General features: G+C 39.8%; 1 protein-coding gene across 5 annotated transcripts in view; it reads left to right on the plus strand.

Moving 5' to 3' along the window:
- LOC102295795 (diacylglycerol kinase beta) overlaps positions 1–18,778 on the plus strand; it is a 165,060-nt gene that overhangs the window by 65,604 nt on the left and 80,678 nt on the right. For all 5 annotated transcript variants that reach the window (XM_042225277.1, XM_042225278.1, XM_005933423.2 and 2 more), the window contains 7 exons: positions 937–1,054; positions 1,557–1,645; positions 3,132–3,248; positions 4,360–4,458; positions 6,751–6,861; positions 6,954–7,027; positions 10,712–10,786. In XM_042225277.1, coding sequence (XP_042081211.1) covers positions 937–1,054; positions 1,557–1,645; positions 3,132–3,248; positions 4,360–4,458; positions 6,751–6,861; positions 6,954–7,027; positions 10,712–10,786 — 683 coding nt within the window. The remainder of the gene's footprint in view (positions 1–936; positions 1,055–1,556; positions 1,646–3,131; positions 3,249–4,359; positions 4,459–6,750; positions 6,862–6,953; positions 7,028–10,711; positions 10,787–18,778) is intronic.

An 18,778-nucleotide genomic window follows, 5' to 3' on the forward strand; every position in this document is an offset into this window, starting at 1 on the left:
AGTTATTTTTACACATCGGCCAGCATCTGGCCAATCCACCATCTTTCATTGTTTATACCGTTACTAAAAAATAAAAAAAATAAAATCATGGGCCCATAAAAATGAAAAATCACCATAGTCCCAACAGGCAAATGCCCTCTGGCCAGTCATCAGTTAACCCTTCCCAGGTTTGCCGACCCCTGTTTTAGACTTTTCTCTTTATTGTGTGCACCTGAGTTGCAAATTGTGTAACAGTGTTGCTTTCTGAAATCTAATATATCAAAATAAAGAAAACACATTGTATGTCCTTTGTCAATATCATTACACTACTCTTATTCGTTTCATTACTTTCGAGTTATGAAACGTTACCATAGCTACAGTTCCACACATAAACAAAAATACCGATCGTAATGAGGACACACAATCAAAGATGAATCAAAGCAAAGATGAAAAGCAGTCCAAAGAGATCACCACAGTGATTCTCTACAGGTGGAAATGGAGACTACAGTGCTACAAGCCTGACTGCTAATCGCTGCCTTTGTTAAGATCAGATAAATGTAACCACCATAAAAGTTATTCCGAAAGGATGCATTTTCCATAAAGAACAACAACATTTTTTTGCTCCAGGCTGTTAACGTGTTTTTTTTAAGATGCACGTTGGGCATTTTTATATAGGGATTACACAGAGACTGGCTCTCTTTTGCAGCCAGCCTGAAGAGGTCTTTAGAAGATTTGCAGTTTTTGCTACTTCCACACTGGCTTCATTTTTCAGACATGGCCTTTTTCTTTCCTGGTTTTTCTTACAGGAGTATGTATAGATGCTAAATCAGTTATTCAGGAGAGAAAACATGCTGTATATCACTGAAATTAAGTGTTGCTCGAGTTTAGTTGGGATGGTCCTGTTAGGAGAATGAATCGTGTCCTATTTTAATTTTCACTCTTGTTGTGTTGTCCTAGAATGTGCAGGAAGATGGGCAGCATGTTTGGCGTCTCAAGCACTTCAACAAACCAGCCTACTGTAACTACTGCCATACCATGCTGCTCGGAGTGCGCAAACAGGGCCTCTGCTGCTCCTGTGAGTCTCTGCACCTTCCAACGTCTCCTTGTTGGTCTTTCTGCTTTTGCGTCTCCTGGTGTCCATTATTCTCCTGCTCTGACTTCCTCCTCTCAGCGTCACTGTCACTATGTCTTTGTCTGCTCTGTCTTCTGTTCCCTACAGCAGACTGAAATTTAGGCCGTTTATCGTGCCTGAGTGTGTCTGAGTCAGTGTTGTTTTCGATTAAAAGTCCTCACAGGCAGCATTAAAAACGCATTAATGATGCCATTATGTGTAATTTCATTACTGAATTCTCCCATGTAGGAACCGCTTCTGAAGGGCTGATGTTATTGTCACTGTTGATTGCAAGCACTTATAGATTGAAATGATCTTCAGTGTAATTAACTTCTTATTAAATTCCCTGCCAGTCATGTTTTCAGTTGGAGTTACTGGACAAGACAAATAGGTTTAAGAAAGATTGTTTAACAATTCTGCAGCTTGTTTATGATATAAAGTAATTTTACCCGTGTTTTTTTTTTAGTATGCAAATACACAGTACATGAACGCTGTGTGTCCAAAGACATCGCTGCCTGCATCAGCACCTACGCCAAGTCACGCAGACACACCAACGTAAGTACAATCAAAGGGTTCATTCTGCACACAGTGTTGCTGCTGGGTAATGAGACGGGAATACCGAGCAGCCTGTTGAGCAGATTCCTGCTGGCTCGTGGTCTCTTTTGAAAGAGCAGCAAGGATCATGGGATTGCCTTTGAGGTCATGTAAGGTTCTCTGTGTTTTAGCACTGACACGCTGAAGCAGTTGAGAATGATTACACTGACTCGGGTCACATGTTGATTATGCTTTGTAGAGCACATTTCCTTCCTTTTGGACTTATTAGAGCTTCATTGTAGCCTCGAGCAAAGTCTCTCTCTAATTATTAACTTAATATATTGGATTACCGATGAACTGTTTTGGTAATCTGTTTTTTATTTCCACTGTGAGCGCGTATTTTGTTTTCTCCATTTCAAAACTTTTGAACTGGAAAGGACTTTTCAGATCTGACATCTCTGAAATTGTTTGGCAAACCTCTGCTGACCATTGCTTCTACGAAACTCTGCCTCTCTAAGATGTTCTTTTTCTACCTGTTTGTGTTACTGACCTGTTGCCAGTTAACCTAATTCACTGCATACTGTTCCTCCAGTTGTTTCTTTTTAGTGCAGCCTACTAATCCAGCTTTTTCTAATTTACGCAATTTCCTTAGAGATGATTAAAGTATTCTGATTCTAATTTTCTTCGACCCAATGAGAGTTCTCTTGAGAAACATTGTTGTTCAAATTGAGTTTTTAATGGCATGAATTTTTATTTTTAATTAAATGAATGAACTTTTTCTTTAAATTGTACATTTTCTGGGTTTAAACATTTGATATGTTGTCAGTGCTCTGTGGTGAATAGAAATAAGGAAATGAAATAAATAAAATGAAATTTGCAAAAATTGATAATAGCTTTTACAAGATTAAAAGAAATATCTTACTTCATATCATACTCACCTTATAGGACTTCAGTGACTGTATAATTTTGTAGAACTCATTTCCTCATATCTCTACAGCAGAGATGACTAATAGAACAGCAATAAGCACATGAATGGGAAGTATAATTGACTGAAGAGCTTTGAAAAAAAATCTACAGATAGATACTGAATAGCAAACGTGACTATTAGTGGCAACTGTAAAACCGCTGTTATCAGAGCTTTGCTGAGGTAACAAAACAAGTTTGTAATATGTGCAACAAGGTTTCAACAAAATTCTTGAGGCTAGCAGAGATGCTTTTGCCTTTTAGCTTAGAAAATGTGCCTCATCTGTTAGTGTTATTACTGTTGCTCTATTCATGCATGTTTTCTCTTTAGATAAGCAGTGCTGGGGAGTACCAGCATTTCATAGCTGCTTTATATTTACTAGATTTTGAAACCAGTTCTGCAATATTTTAAAAAGGTGTTCAGCAATATTTGTGAAATAAAATATGAATGAATTTGAACTAACAGCATGCACCATTGAATACAAAATTGAAAAGCATTAAATACTTGAATAAAAAATGTCCCGTTCTCCTGTTGTTTCTCTAGGCTATGCAGCATGTATGGATGGAGGGTAACTCTCCTACCAAGTGCGACCGCTGTCACAGAAGCATCAAATGTTACCAGGGCCTCACTGGCCTGCACTGCGTCTGGTGTCAGATCACTGTGAGTCGCTGCCTTATATAAACTCAGATGAACTATTAACAGGAAACATTAATCTCTAGAAGTACACAGCAGTGTCAACACTGCCATACAGAGGAAGACAGCAGTAGATATAGACAAAGATGAAGACGAGGGAAAGGCTGCTTAGCTAAAGTGAAAGCAAAGTAAGCTCTAAAGCCTTAAGAACATGGATGACAGTTCCTTAAATAGAAAAAAATCTGAAGAACATAATTCAATTAAAGAAACGTTTGCACAGCCTAAATAGATATTTTAAGCCAGGTTAGATAGTTTCAAGTGTTTGTGTTACTGTTGTCCTCTATTCCCTGTTCCTTTATAAATAAGGTTTTTTACTCATTTTTTATGTGTTTGTGCAAATTTATTGTCTGACTTGCAAAAAGCTAGCAAGAGAAAGGTGGTATTTAAGGCTATTTTTACCTTCACTTGGTGTACTTAATAATCATAATCATATATATTTTATTACCAGATGATAATTATTGATTGATCAGTCACTCTAATAGTGTAACTGGAGATGCATGTGTATACAGGTATCTATATACTGATGGGAGTTTTATCTATAATAACATAAAGCTAAATATTAGTATAGTGTTATTAAAAGCAGTAATTATTTTAGCAGTGAAACTAATTAAAGTATCTGAAGTACAGCTTGTACTGAGTAACCCCATGTACATTACTTCTCTTAGTATATACCTAATCCTTCTGCAAACTACTATCAGACAAACCACAACATAACTGAAACTGTAATGTCTCCATAATGTGATACATGAATACACAGACCTTCATATATATTTTACTTGTCATTGCACTTCAGATCCTCTAGGTGTCAATGCTGACTTTGAATTTTCACGACTATCAAAAACCCACAGCCAAAGCTCTCACAAATCTCTTGTATCAGTATTAAAGACATCTTGCTCAGAAATACAAAGTGATAGCTTATTGATTGGTCCTATATGACCTGTCAAACAGTCAATACAGCCCATTAGTGAGAATGCCCTCAGAAGAATCGCTTTTCGTACTGGTAGTGTTTAACAGACTCAGTCTCACAGATGGATGACGCCCACAGTTCTTATGTTTCTGGCTTTCCTCTCTGTTGTAGCTCCATAATAAGTGTGCATCTAATGTGAAGCCCGAGTGTGATGGAGGAGCCTTGAGGGACCACACTCTGTTGCCCTCGTACATCTGCCCTGTCGTCTTGGTAAGAATGCATTCCTCTGTACGAGAGCGTGCATACAGCAAAAACTCAAATAGTTTTAGTTCACCAGTTTAACATTTATTGGACTCTTTAAAAATCTATTTAACAAAAAATATGTGGTCAGAGTTTAGAAGTTTGGAGAAGTTGCTGCAGTTCTGTAGGTAAAAACAGACCTACTCCGTAAGGGTGAGACCAAGCATTTGATCAAGCATTTGCGGGTGGCTGTTGCTCAGGAGGTAGAGCAGGTCACTTACTGATCGGAAGGTTTGTGGTTCGATCCTTGGCACCTCCAGTCTGTATGCCAAGTATCCTTGGGCAAGATACTAACTCCAAGTTTCTCTCCGATGCATCCATCGGAGTGTGAATGTCATTAGAAAAGCTCAGTTTAGAGTCAGCACTTGTGAGAATGGGTGTGATTGGGTGTTGTATACAGCACTTTCAGTGCTCCAGGAGAGTAGAAAAGCGCTATATAAGAATCAGTCCATTTGACGTGCAGCTACAGAGTACATTTAAGGAAAACTCTGTGGTGCATTCATTTACCTCATTTGGTCAGGTATCAGTTTATCAATTCATAACTTTTAGGTATTTATTTTCCTGTTGATATTGTGTCTCTCGCTCTTAAAGTGAAACTACCTTAAAAATTAGAGATTTACCTTTATGTAATCACCCATTTACAGACATAAACTCTCTCTAAATACAAGTAGTTAGATGTAATGTCACCACAGTGATGTCACCCATTGTGACATTCCCCGTTCTAGTTTTGAAAGGTTACTGCACATCCACTGGTATCCCGACACCAGACAGGAGGCAAGTGTGACAGGAATAATGAGTTAATGCTGATATAATGCACGGCCATTATACATTTGCTATGTATGGCTATGCAACTATTTCATGTTCTGTCTGAAATGACTGAATGTTTCCTAAAAACCTCCCTGTGGAGGTTCTGGAAGGTTAATCAAAGGAAGTCAGTGTTAAACGTGACAAATCGTTATTTATAAAACTTCCTTTTGTCACCGCATGGCCGAGTTACAACCTCCAAACACGTTCGTCTTTTTCACAATCAGTAAATATTATTAAAAGCAGTGATTGTTTTAGTGGTGAAAACAATTATTGGAGTATTTTTATGCTCCTCGCTTTTTAATTTCTCACACAAATCCATAAGTGACAAACTGATACATATCAAGCTTGAGTGCCAGAGCACTTTCTGGAATCTGCTGAAGCCACTCTTCCAGTTTCAGGGTTAAAGCTTTTAATGATCACCACATCTATCACATCTGTAAACATCTGCTCCTGTCAGCCACCACTTGTTTGTCCAGCAACTGCTTGTCTGGAGCTCAAAGTCCTACAGCACCTTAGCCCTGATGTTCCCAACTACCTTTGGTGGTGTCTCCTATCAGGAGTTGGGGAGTTCTAGTCCCCATGTGGCACAGATATTCACGCACACTATCTCAGCCGCTTGGTCGCACCTTTCAGTGTACACTACCCCAGCTTGAATCTTAGGTCCTCGAGAGCATCTGCAGTTTGTGCCCTGACTGTATGATAGACTCCTGCGTCTGTGAATCTGGTGCTGAGGGCCAGTTCTTATAAGAACAGGAAAGAACAGAGGCTCTGAATATATTCTGCCATGATCAGAGCCTCTGTTCTTTCCTTTACTTCGGTTCTTTTCGTGCCACTGGTAGAATTTCTTGATGTCAGATTTTTCCTCTGTCTGTTGATGGTACATCCCATGCAGAGGCTTGGTCTTCCATCATAGTTCTGTCTTCCTTTTCCTTATCACCATCTGTCTTTAGCTGTCTGAGGCACTCTTGGAGCAGCTCATCTTTGGGGGCTATCGTCCTGCTGTATTCATAGGTGCTTATTTTTTGCTGCTGAGTTGTGACTGACACTCAATAATCTTCGCCCTCCTACTGTCTGTTGCTCATAGAGCCTCAGGGTGCTGGACTTCAGCTGGAGACCTGTACATTCTGCGGAGTTGTTGCATCTCGACATAAGGAGCATCTGTCTCCTGTGGACAGTTTATTATTCCAGTATGGTATCTGATGACTGTTCGGTGAATGGCATGCCGTGATTGGAATCAGAATCCTGTGCTATTATTCCAAAGACACTAATGTTGCCACTGCGCTATCCAGCTGCTTTTTCATGGACTTGGACATTTAATTTGTATTTTGTTTTTAGTTTTTTTAGAGACAGGTCGTACAGACTAGGTTAGGTACATTTGTCATTTTACAACTAAAATTTAATTTAATTTAATGAATGTGACCTGTACACAGTCAATCACTTCACCTTCATTCTCAGGACCGTCATTCTGGGGTGAAGCGAGGGGAGGGGGAATCACCTCCCAGCACCAGCCCTGATGACACCAATCAGACTTTTAAATTCTCCCCTGGAGATGGACAAGCACTCCAGGTATGCTGGCCGCTCACTCTGCACCTGTCATTTCTGCATGGTGTAAATAAAGCTGGTTAGCAGCTACCTGAATCTGTCCTTCCTCTATCCAGATAACCCCGCTTCCAGGCACTCACCCGCTCCTGGTTTTGGTCAATCCCAAGAGTGGAGGGAGACAGGGGGAGCGGTAAGTTACACTCACCCACAGGCCGACTCTCGCTTACCTCTTTGATTTATTAGACAGAGGTTATAAATCTCATTTGACATTTGAGATAAATAGCTAATATTTCATTAATCAAACATAAATTCATTATCATTATTCTTTTATTAAATGGAGTAAAATCTGAGGTATGTAATAGTCAGTTATTCCATTTAAAAACTAAACACTAAACAGAAATGAATCTGTCCCCTGCTGTGGCAAAAAGGACCCAAATGCAAGACTCGCAGACAAAGCAAAGTAAATTTCAAAAAATTTTAAGCACACAAAGTAACAAACGCAGACACTCTAGGACTGAAGGGAGACTGAAGCAGAAATCAAGAAATCAATCAAAATGATGAGACAGGTGGAAGTAAAACTGAAGGAAAAGCTCAAAAGACGGCAGAGGCATAAACAGGCATATACATGAATTCAATTACATTAATGCAACAAACATGCTCAGTAATTGCCAAACACATAAATGCCAACACTCGAGGAAGCTGGAGGTTAAAATTCCCGAGGAAATGCTTTAACAATGATCTGTATAAATAAAATGAGACGAGTGAAAAGTTACTTCATTAACACCAGTTTTCTTCGTTTTTCTTTAAACTAAGTTTATGACATACCTCTAAAGAAAACATCTGGCCCACGAGTTATCAGCTATAGTGACTAACTTGGCTTTCCTATAACACACAAGCACCTACTACAGCAAGTGTAGAACTTACCCACAGTGCATTTACTGCTCATAGCTTAGAGGGCTCTGTTAAATCAACCCCATCATTGAACAAGACAAAAGTGTACCACACCTGGTGCATGGACGTTTGTTACCTAAGCACCTCCCACTAATAATCCTGCTATTCTCAGGTCTATTCTCACTGTTCTTCTAGCAACCTGGGAATTCCATTATACTGAACTGAGACACAAAGAAGTAAATGCAAAACAATGCACAAAATGTAAATCATCAACGTGTAGTGGATAATTGCAAATAGGACAGTAATTTTAGGTTCTTATCCATACACTTCTGGTTGGGAGGTTTATTCTGCTGTCATATGTTATATTTTAGTGTTTCATGTTCGCATTAAACATGTCCAGAGTTTCACATAATGAAAGAATAAGGGGACAGTTGTCTCAAAGAAGCTAAAACAGCTTGTTTCAGACACTACATGAATCATGGGGTCTCCCCCTAAAACTTTGATGTTTTATGATGTTTCTATTACAACATGATGACGTCCGGCTGTTAAGGCATAATTGTGATGTTGTAGGGTGTTAGACTGAGAAAATAAATAATGTGATTTACAACTCTGTCCTTATGATATATTATTTGATATAGTTTCTTGGAATCTTTCTTTCAAGGTGAACCAACCCAAATTCTCATGTCCCTAAAAGCCTAATGTATTGTTACGAAGTTTGAAGACGATCAACCTTGACCGACCTTGGCCCCATTTTCACCTAGATATGATTAGCTTGAGGTGTTTTTGGTATCTACTGTCAGGCAAAGTTTGAAAATTATATTTTGAAAACTGTGGACAGCAGGCTGCTATCAAACAGACAGAACCGATTACATACTCCCTCCCTTCGGGGGAGAAAAGGAACTACTCTAGCATTATCTAATCTGAAAAAGATGACAAGAAGAAGAAGGACAAGAAGGACCCCTTTATTTGCATACTAAATACAACATGGATCTGGTGGCCTCATATGCATGGACAAATTAGTTACACTCAAAGACTCCCGAGTTGAAATCCATAGAATGATTCCTCAAGAGCAAAATGGTAAAAAAAAAAAAAAAAAATAGAACTTCTAGGAGGAAAAAAGGCTTTTTAAAACTTTACTTTGGGGCAAAGTCAGCTAACCTCTTCAGCATTCCTCTTTTTTTTTCTTTCAATTGGAATTGGCCGAGATAGGCCCCAGCCTACAGTGACCCTGAATTAGATAAGCAGTTAAGATGAATGTGATTTGACTGGTGGTTCTATGCATCCTTTCTATGTCCCACATCCAATGAAATGAAAGCTAATTTACAGAAAAATAGGTGCCCAGAGGCATTAGCAGGATGCTGAGACTAAAATCAGCTTTGATTCAAGCTTTTTTGGAGCCATTATGAGAAAATGACAGTATTTTTACTTATGCCAAAGAGGGCGCCAACATTTCTTCGCCTCCCTGCCAACGCTCTGAATGCTGTCATTTAAAGAGGAAGAGATACAAGCTTTAAATTCATGTCTCCATTGTCTCATTGTACCCCACCTAACTCACAAAAGCCTGTGGCTCTCCCCCAGTTTGATACATTACCATAGCAACGCACTCTTTTGTTACAATTAGAAAGGAAATTATTATCTATTAATAGAACAAATAAACAGTTTAAGCAGGAAACCAGAGACAGAGGCTGCTATTTATGTCTGAGTTCAGTTTCATCTTTATTATGAGTGATGACTGCAAACACGAGTTGTAAAAGCTTCTCTTCTACCCAGAGACGTGTCAACAGATAGGATAGAGAGCTTAGGCACTTATTCACTAGCTGATATAAATATACTGGTACACTCAGTAGAAGGATATTAGAAGCCTGTAAAACTGCTTTTACGGCACACATGAAGGCTTTAATGAACACTTTACGTAACATCCACGAGGTTGCATGAAGCTGCCTTGTCAATGAGCAGCTCACTGAAAACGTTTGTGAACACAAAAAGATGACTGTCCAAATGAAGGGCATGCAAAAAAAAAACCCTGTACCTTTCCTGCAGAACATGGGACACTGATTCAGAGCAATCAGATGTGTGTGGAGGTTGCAGAAGTCGTATAACATTCTAAGTTAAATACATGTTGTCATGACTTTTATATCACCTCGATTGTATACCATTACATAAAAGTGAAAACTTGAGATCTTCATATCATACACATTTGTTGACAAACGAATGATGTGCATGCATTTTGTAACTCTAAAAACCTATGAAAGATTCTTATGAAAAACAGTAAATATATATATATATATATATATATGAATGCAGCTGTCCCAGCAGAGTTATACTCGACTAAGCTACCCTAAGGCAAAAAGTTTACACTCATTAGGGAAACGTGGTGATTTTGTGGCAACATCATGCAGTTCATTTACATTTTTATTTATTTAGAACAACCACAGTGAGTGAGCACATGGCAACAGTGGGAAGGAATAACATTATTTTAAATAAGAAGACCATAGAAGACCACCTACAACAAACATGACAAAATACAAACTACAGGAAAGACGAGACAGACGTCAATGACATGTAGCAGTGCATATAAACACATGGGGAATGAGAAGACGAAGGCCAGTAAAAAAAATCTTAAGACCAATGGCCCAATTGGTTTCACACGCCAGACCATGTGTGCAATTTCTAAATGTGGTAATCGGGCTTATGGGCCTGATCATTGATGGTTTTCAATTAATTCGTAGGGCATGAGAATTTATGAAAGAACCAAGCTGATAAAATGTCTTTAGGTAGTCTTTGTGTTTGTTTTGCTGTTCAAAATCTGGTATCCCTGACAGATTGCATCCACGAATTTATAGACCAATGCAGCAGCACGTGGACCACCGCAGACCTGCAAAATTCTTGTATTTCATAATCTGTGTAATTTGAGCACTCATATAAGCCTGGTGTGTAATTACCATATTAACACTATAAACTGTCCTCCTTCTTTCCTCTTCAGGGTACTTAGGAAGTTCAGGTACCTGCTAAACCCGAGGCAGGTGTACAGTCTGGATCAAGGAGGGCCGATGGTAGGGTAAGTCTGCTGTGCTCATCTCTCTTTCCTTTGCAGTGGTAGTGGCTAGGTGAAGTTGCAGTAAATTGTGAACCCTTAATGACTTAAAAAATGAGCTGACTCAAGTTCTAAGATAAAGACTACCCAATTAAATAAAACAAAGACACTACGTGGGATGTTAATTTATTGAGGAGAAGTATGCTGTATTACATGTGTGTGAGGGAAAAACCATGTGAACCTTTGGGTGACCCCTTTTCTATTGAGATTCTTTTCATAGATAGACATTTTTTGCTCTGGTACAATTTGGAATTAATTGTTCTGCACATGATGACAAGCTGTCCTGGCACAGGTGGCAGCAAACACAAACCATGATGCTACCACCACCGTGTTTCACAGATGGAATAAGGTGCTGATACTGGATTACAGTTTTTTTTTCTTGTCCCAAACAGAATATCATTCATTTTAACCAGAAAGTTTTTTGTTTTATTCATGAATTTTGTAGTTTCCTGGGGCTATACTATTTGGAATTAACATGTTCCCCTTGTGCTTTGTGTGGATTTTGTGCATGACAAGCAAGTCAGCTTAATTGGGGATTCTAAGCTATGTGAGAGTGTGAGGCTGTCTGTCTCACAGTGTTAGCCCTGTGATGGGCTCTCAACATTATGCCCCATGTCAGAAAGGATATGCTTTAGTGCCTAAAACCAGCACCAGCCCATTAGAGCATACCAACAAAAGAGAAACAATTAAACTCCTATTTTTTCAGCCGATATGATAGTTTGAACTAAAGCTAGTAGTATCCTCTGTTTTTGGGCTGAGTCAGGAGTTTATATTTCAGGATAAAAAGAGCATCATGAATATGAAATAGAAACATAAATTGTTCAGTCAGAGCGCTGTGCTGGGAGACCACCTCCTCCTGTCATGTTAGACTAACCTGCTGGAGGTCAGTGAAGGGGAATGGGGACACTGCGTTACTGCCGCGCTGTGCATTTGACCTCTTGACACTCACATGCGTTCCTGCATACGTCAGAGCTGAGCACAACTTGTACTTTGAAATGAATTCTGTTGGGCCCCCTTGTTCATTGGAAGAAGAAAAAAATGCCCTTATACAGCAGCACAAGGGCCATGAATGCTTTACCTTGAAGGTGAAGTGACTTCACCATCCTTTCACATCCATTTGTATGAGGCTCTCTGCTCCCTTTTCTGTTACTGTCTCTGCCTCTCTCTCAGTCACGACAAGCAAAGTTGCTGCCCTCGAGAGCCCATTGTAAGAAAAGAGACCCGATGACGCACACGGGTCTTTGGGGAGAATGCTGTAGATGGTACACGCTGCATCAAACACAGACACTGTGATACACTGATGTGATGCTGGACTCTAGAAAAGATATCAAAACGCTGATCTTGTTTTGTAGTATCTGTACTGTCAATATACACTGTAGCTTACAGTTTAGTACTGCAACGTTCTGAACTAATCAGAGATTTTATTGAATAAAAGTATCTTCAAATGGTTGATTCAAAGGCATTACATCAGTTTTGTTTTCCACTGCATTTTCAAAATAAGATATGGACAAGACATATAATTGCTACACGTGACACAAACAAAAAAAGAAAGCCCCAGTGTCTGTCTGCACAGCCATGGCAATGCCGGGGGGGGGGGGGGGGGGGGGGGGGGGGGGGGGGGGGGGGGGGGTTTCCAATGTTTTTTGGAAGGAAAAAAAGGAAGTGACCATATTTGGAAATAACTGGGCCGCTAGGTTATTAGCCAATGATAAAGTTGGTAAGGTGCATCCGCAAACTCTGAAGGTACAGCACACAGAGTAGCGGTTTTTGATATACGGGCGACACGGGCGGTTGCCCGGGGCGGCATCGTGGTGGGGGGCGGCATCACGGGCATCGGCAAAAAAAAAAAAAAAAATTGCTCGTACTCATGCTGCCCCGACATCAGCCAGCGCATATTGGGAACGGCATAGGCACCGATCGGCTTTCTATCGCCCATTTGCTGGGCGTAAGGGCGCCCTTCGTTTGTGAGGTGCGCCTGCTGCTTGTTGCACAGGGAGGAGAGGGCGGGGCGGGGGGATTCTCTGATTGGCTGGAGCTCGCAAAATAAAATAAAATAAAAACAAAACAACAACCACAAAAACACCAGACGTTATGATAGAGACTTATAATTTGCACCGGTGTTTTTTCGAAATTCTATACGCGAAAAGTGAGCGCGAGAGCCCTCGGTGCGCCTGCTTGCTGCCAAAGTCAAAGTAAACTTTATTGTCATCTCCGCTACATACAGTCCAGTATGAGAGACGAGACGACGAGGCCCCAGTTACAGCAGTGCAAGAAAACAAACAATAAATATAAGAACAGTAAGAAAATAAACATACACTTTAGGACTCGGGGTAAAGGGATCAATAACAATTTAAAATTTGAAATTTACAGTTTGATGATTTAAAGTCTCACACACAACCCGTCGAAAGGGGAGGGGGGCCGGCTGCTTCCAAATAGAGCACATTTCATTCATAATGTTGTAAATCCAAGCCCATTATGGATTCATGATTTGAATCCTGGGTTGTGCAAAATCCCAGAAATGCACCTTAGACAAAGTGAATCTGTGAACTGAGGTGTAGGTGTGTTGTGGTGATCCTCGAGTTGGGGGACTTATGTTCATAATGGAGTGCAAAATTAAAACCGATGGAAGATGGACAAGAAAAGTTCGAAGTCATCAGGTGCTCAGTTTAGAAAAATTATAAAAGAAGAGGAGGAGAAACGAGCAAAAGATACAGGTAAGCAGATGTCATTGGATAATGGCAGGTCATCCTGAAACAATCAGAATCAGAATACTTTATTTATCCCTAAGGAAATAATGTGCATTACAGTTGCTCCAAGAAGAAATGGTAAAAATAGTAACAGTAACAGACTAAACTCCAAACAATACATTATGCTACAGATTTTAATAATAATTAGTCAGTGTCAATTGTTGATTTGTCCTGTTCTCATTGTATGACGTATTATAATGGCCGTTTGCATACTATGCATACTCTCTCTCTCTTCATATGTGTGTGTGTGTGTGTGTGTGTGTGTGTGTGTGTGTGTGTTTCCCTTGTAAAATTCAGTATGGCTCCAAAAACAGTTCTATGTTAATGTACAATCCTTAATATGTTTTATGTGTGTGTGTGTGTGTGTGTGGCCTCTGTAAAATTTGGTGTTTTAACTTTGGAGCCAGCCTCAAGTGGCCATTAGAGGAACTGCAGGTTTTGCGGGTGGCTTAATTTTTCAGCCCCTGAGGGGTTTTTTTTTTCAGGATAATCCTTTATTAACTTGGTCTGTTGTCTGGGTCAGACAAGAGGACATCATATTTATAAGACTGTACCATATAATTGCTCCCAAAAGCACCAACTAAACATGGTTAAGAGCACCAGTTCAGCGTCTCAAATTGGTGGTGAAGAGACAAATATCTGCTGCTGTCAGCAGAATTAATAATATGTAAACAGGCGCCTTGTCAAATGTTCCAACATAGCTATGGAGAGTGAAATTAGCTATATGTATAAATTATCTGTATTTCTTTGTACCAGACTGTAAACATGCCTTTATGTTGTTAAATTTAGCTTTTTAACAGCAGTGTATTTTATACTGTATATAAATGATGGATTTGGCATCACATTATCCATTGTTTTAGACTCATTTTGAAGCCTAAGCATCAGTGTTTTGGCCACCAGCATGTTGGTTATAGGGAGCCTGAAGTGACCATATTCAGACTAAAGGGTTGATTACTAACTAATCAGTGGTCGCATGCTTAGCAAGCTGCATTCATAAACTGTATAAGTATTAAGCACAGACACACATGGCAATAGACATTTTGCCCTTTCAGGGCCCCTGTATTGAGTTTCTATCTGCAAACTGACTTGGGCTTGCTCAAAGAAAACCTGCTGGACCCAGTCTAAACTGGAAATGGTCTGGGCCCTGTACAGTTCCTTCCACTGATATTATGATATATTATAATATTTGCAGTCTGTGGCTAAGAACATTGCCTTGTAAGTTCCACTTACAGTAATTATGTAACTTTTAATAACAAACTCCTCTGCCTGCTCAACTCAGCCTCAGTCATTTTTCCTCAGTGCAGGGATCTGTCTTAAATGAGGTCATGTGACTGTCCTGTGCAGCGGGAGATCTGTGCCGATGCTGCTAAAAGGGTGAAAGAGGCCCTACATTGAAAATAAACACATGCATACAAATAAACACACAGGGTCTGTTGTCACATAGAGGGTTAACTCACTGCCAGCTGAACTCCACAACTGTTACCATGGGCTCCTTAGCAACACTCACAGCAGGCATTGAAATGAGGGGGTAGATTTCTCTGAGTGATGTGTTTAGGGAACGCGATTAGCTTGCTGTACTTACATTTCATGTCATTGCACATAATATGTCAACCTCCATGTATTATTTGTTGATGCACCAGCTTCCTTTAAGACATCATGCATAAATCAAACGGAAGATTTTAAATAGGTTTTGGTTAGATGTGAATGCATATTGGTGTTGTTTCTCTATATAGCCCTTAGGGGGTGCTGTTTGCCTTGTGGCTTCTGTGCCTTGTTATAAGGTCTAGAAATAAACATACCACCTACTTTGATTCTGGGGAGGCAGTAACATAAGGGTAAGGCAGGCAGGTTGGTTGTTTCAGGTACCAGAGAGGCATGAAATCTAATCCAGAAGGAACAGCTGGATTATAGATCCATTAGTAGGAAGAGTTGCCAGGTGCCAAAACACAACAGGGCACAACAGCTTATATATTCCGAGGTTCTCTCTATGTTATTGGCTGTTGGTACCCCTGTTGTGTTGGCAGGCTCCTTCCATTCTTGAGAATGCAGGAGCGTTTTCGTTTTCCACATAGACCAAAAGTCAAAACCAATTTCCCTAGCCTCTCATTAGGATTCAGCCCCAAACCTGTTTGTTTCTACTGAAATAATGAAATAAAAAAATAAGCTCTATGGGAAAAATGCACAGAGCCACTGTGACATCACAGTTAATGGAGTCCTGTTGTGAAGGCTTGAGATTAGTTGATTATAAGTTGCAAAGTAAATATATTGACTACAAGACCTGAAACTATCTGTCACTTGGATGCCAGCCGGAATAGACTTCAGTCCCCCCAAAAAAATATGAATTGGACAAGTGGTGTAGATGGATGGTTGGAAATAGATGAAGGGAAAACAGGGCCATTTGTCTATATATTACTATACAACCAGGCTTCTTTTTAGTAAATTGTTGTTTGTAGGTGTTTTTAAAAACAGCAGAGTGTAGTTATATTGTGGATTTGATATACTGACCCAACTGTTATAGCTAATGATAGGCCAATCCTTTTATCTTACTTCCCTTTATACAACCATATAAAAGTAGTGGTAAAACAGCTAACTGATCATCTGCAGAGGAATGGCTTATTTCAGTCAGGTTTCAGAGCTCAGCACAGCACAGAAACAGCATTAATGAAGGTTACAAATGATCTTCTTATGGCCTCTGACAGTGGACTCATCTCTGTGCTTGTCCTGCTAGACCTTAGTGCAGCGTTCAATACTGTCGACCATAATATCCTATTAGAGCGATTAGAACACGCTGTAGGTATTACAGGTACTGCACTGCAGTGGTTTGTATCATATCTATCTAACAGACTCCAATTTGTACATGTAAATGGAGAGTCCTCTTCACACACTGAGGTTAATTATGGAGTTCCACAGGGTTCAGTGCTAGGACCAATTCTGTTTACATTATACATGCTTCCCTTTGGCAGTATTATTGGAAGACATACCATACATTTTCACTGCTATGCAGATGACACCCAGCTCTATCTGTCCATGAAGCCAGATAACACACAACAATTAGTTAAACTGCAGAAATGTCTTAAAGACATAAAGACCTGGATGGCCACTAACTTTCTGCTTCTAAATTCAGATCAAACTGAGGTTATTGGATGGCATTACCTTGGCCTCCAGTAACACTGTGAGGAACCTTGGAGTCATTTTTGACCAGGACATGTCCTTCAATGCACATATTAAACAAATATGTAAGACTGCTTTCTTCCATTTGCACAATATCTCTAAAATTAGAAACATTCTGTCTCAGAGTGACGCTGAAAAAAAGAGTTCATGCATTCATTACTTCTAGGCTGGGCAACTGTAATTCATTGTTATTAGGATGTCCTAAAATTCCCTTAAAAGCCTTCAGTTAATCCAAAATGCTGCTGCAAGAGTGCTGACAGGGACTAGAAAGAGAGAGCAGATTTCTCCTGTATTGGCTTCTCTTTATTGTTCTTCTGTTAAATACAGAATTGAATTTAAAGTTGTTCTCATTAAATACAAGGTCTTAAATAATCAGTCCCCATCTTATCTTAATGACCTTGTAGTACCATATCACCCTATTAGAGCACTTCACTCTCGCACTGCAGGTCTACTTGTTGTTCCTAGAGTATTTAAAAGTAGAATGGGAGGCAGAGCCTTCAGTTTTCAGGCCCCTCTTCTGTGGAACCAGCTCCCAGTTTGGATTCAGCAGACAGACACGATCTCTACTTTTAAGATTAGGCTTAAAACCAGTAGCAGAAAATGGGTTTCTTCCTGTTAAAAGGGAGTTTTTCCCTCCGACTGTCACCAAAGCACTTGCTCACAAGGGGTCATAAGATTGTTAGGGCTTTCTCAGTTTTCTTTGTCTGTATGGTTTTTACCTTACAATATAAAGCACCTTGAGACAACCATTGTTGTGATTTGGCACAAAATAAATGAACAGAACTTTTCACGGGATTCTTTGGCAATAAAATAAAGAACGTGACAATACTGTGGGGTAAGCATTTCATTGTCAATACTGCCTGTAAATAGTCAGGTGTTTCTTCTGTAACACTGCACAGCTGGAGAGTTTTCTATACTATTTGCAAAACATGTATCGTTGTATCTTTGACAAACTGGTCGGGGCATCTGGAGTTCGCATATTAATGCATCTTATTATGAAGAATTTTGATCCTGATAAGGACCTGAATAAGGACAAAAATGATATCACTCATATGTTATGGCTTCCCTAATATTTTGATCTCAGGTTAACTTGACATTTTGGACGGACAGCCCTTCCACCATAATCAGTGAAACACCAAAATAGTTAATATGTTTTGGAAAAATAGCGTTCACTCCTCCAGCAGAGTTTGGGAGACTTGAAAAATCATGTGGTGGCCCAAGACCTTACTGAGACACTATATGTCGATTTTTCTTTTAATTTATCACCTGCTTGTATTATGTTCAAGTGAAAATGTAGAACTGGTTTAAAGCGTCTAAGGGAGATCACTGTGCAGGACCAGGTGGTCACCAGGCAGCTGTCTCATGATAGAGAGAGATGAAAGCTTTTGTCGACACCTTTGTTCCGACACACATTAAAGGTCCCTTTGAAGGGCATGCACTCTGCGACCACTGTGTGACTGTGGTTTCCAGGGAAAGGAGTGAAGTAAGCACAGCTGGAGAGGGCGCACACTGATTACTCTTTCTCTCTCTACCTTCCTCTGTGTCCTCTCTGCCCAGGAGCGCCCCTGTTCATTAAACCATCACAAGCTTAGAAATCCCTGTCAGCTGCTGCAAAATGCAACTAATAAATTTGGCGTCACAGAATTCTTAGTACACACTGACATTAGGATTCAGGGACTCTGTGTATAAAAGTGTTCTACAAACAAAACACCTGTTTTCTGTATATGTGAAGATGTTTTCACACATGTACTGAACCCTTAAATGTTTCTGTAACGTCCCTGACAGAGGTACAGGTCAGAACACAAAGTCTGTGGGATGTCTGATTGCTTTAAGATGTGAACAGTGCAGTCAGTGGTCCATGCCCGCTGGCTTGTGGTTGTCTTGTGTGCTGCCCCGTGAACTCTCTACCCAGGCAGCTCTCCCGTCTTAAACACATACCATTTCTAGTGCTGCAGACACTTCTGAAATTGATTATTTTCTAATATTTATTTATTTATTTAGGACAGTGCATGTTAATGAACATAAATGTAAAAAAAAA

This window comes from Haplochromis burtoni, unplaced genomic scaffold (assembly GCF_018398535.1).
Source record: "Haplochromis burtoni strain Fernald_Lab_line unplaced genomic scaffold, NCSU_Asbu1 Contig_165, whole genome shotgun sequence".
Classification (NCBI taxonomy): Eukaryota; Metazoa; Chordata; class Actinopteri; order Cichliformes; family Cichlidae; genus Haplochromis; species Haplochromis burtoni.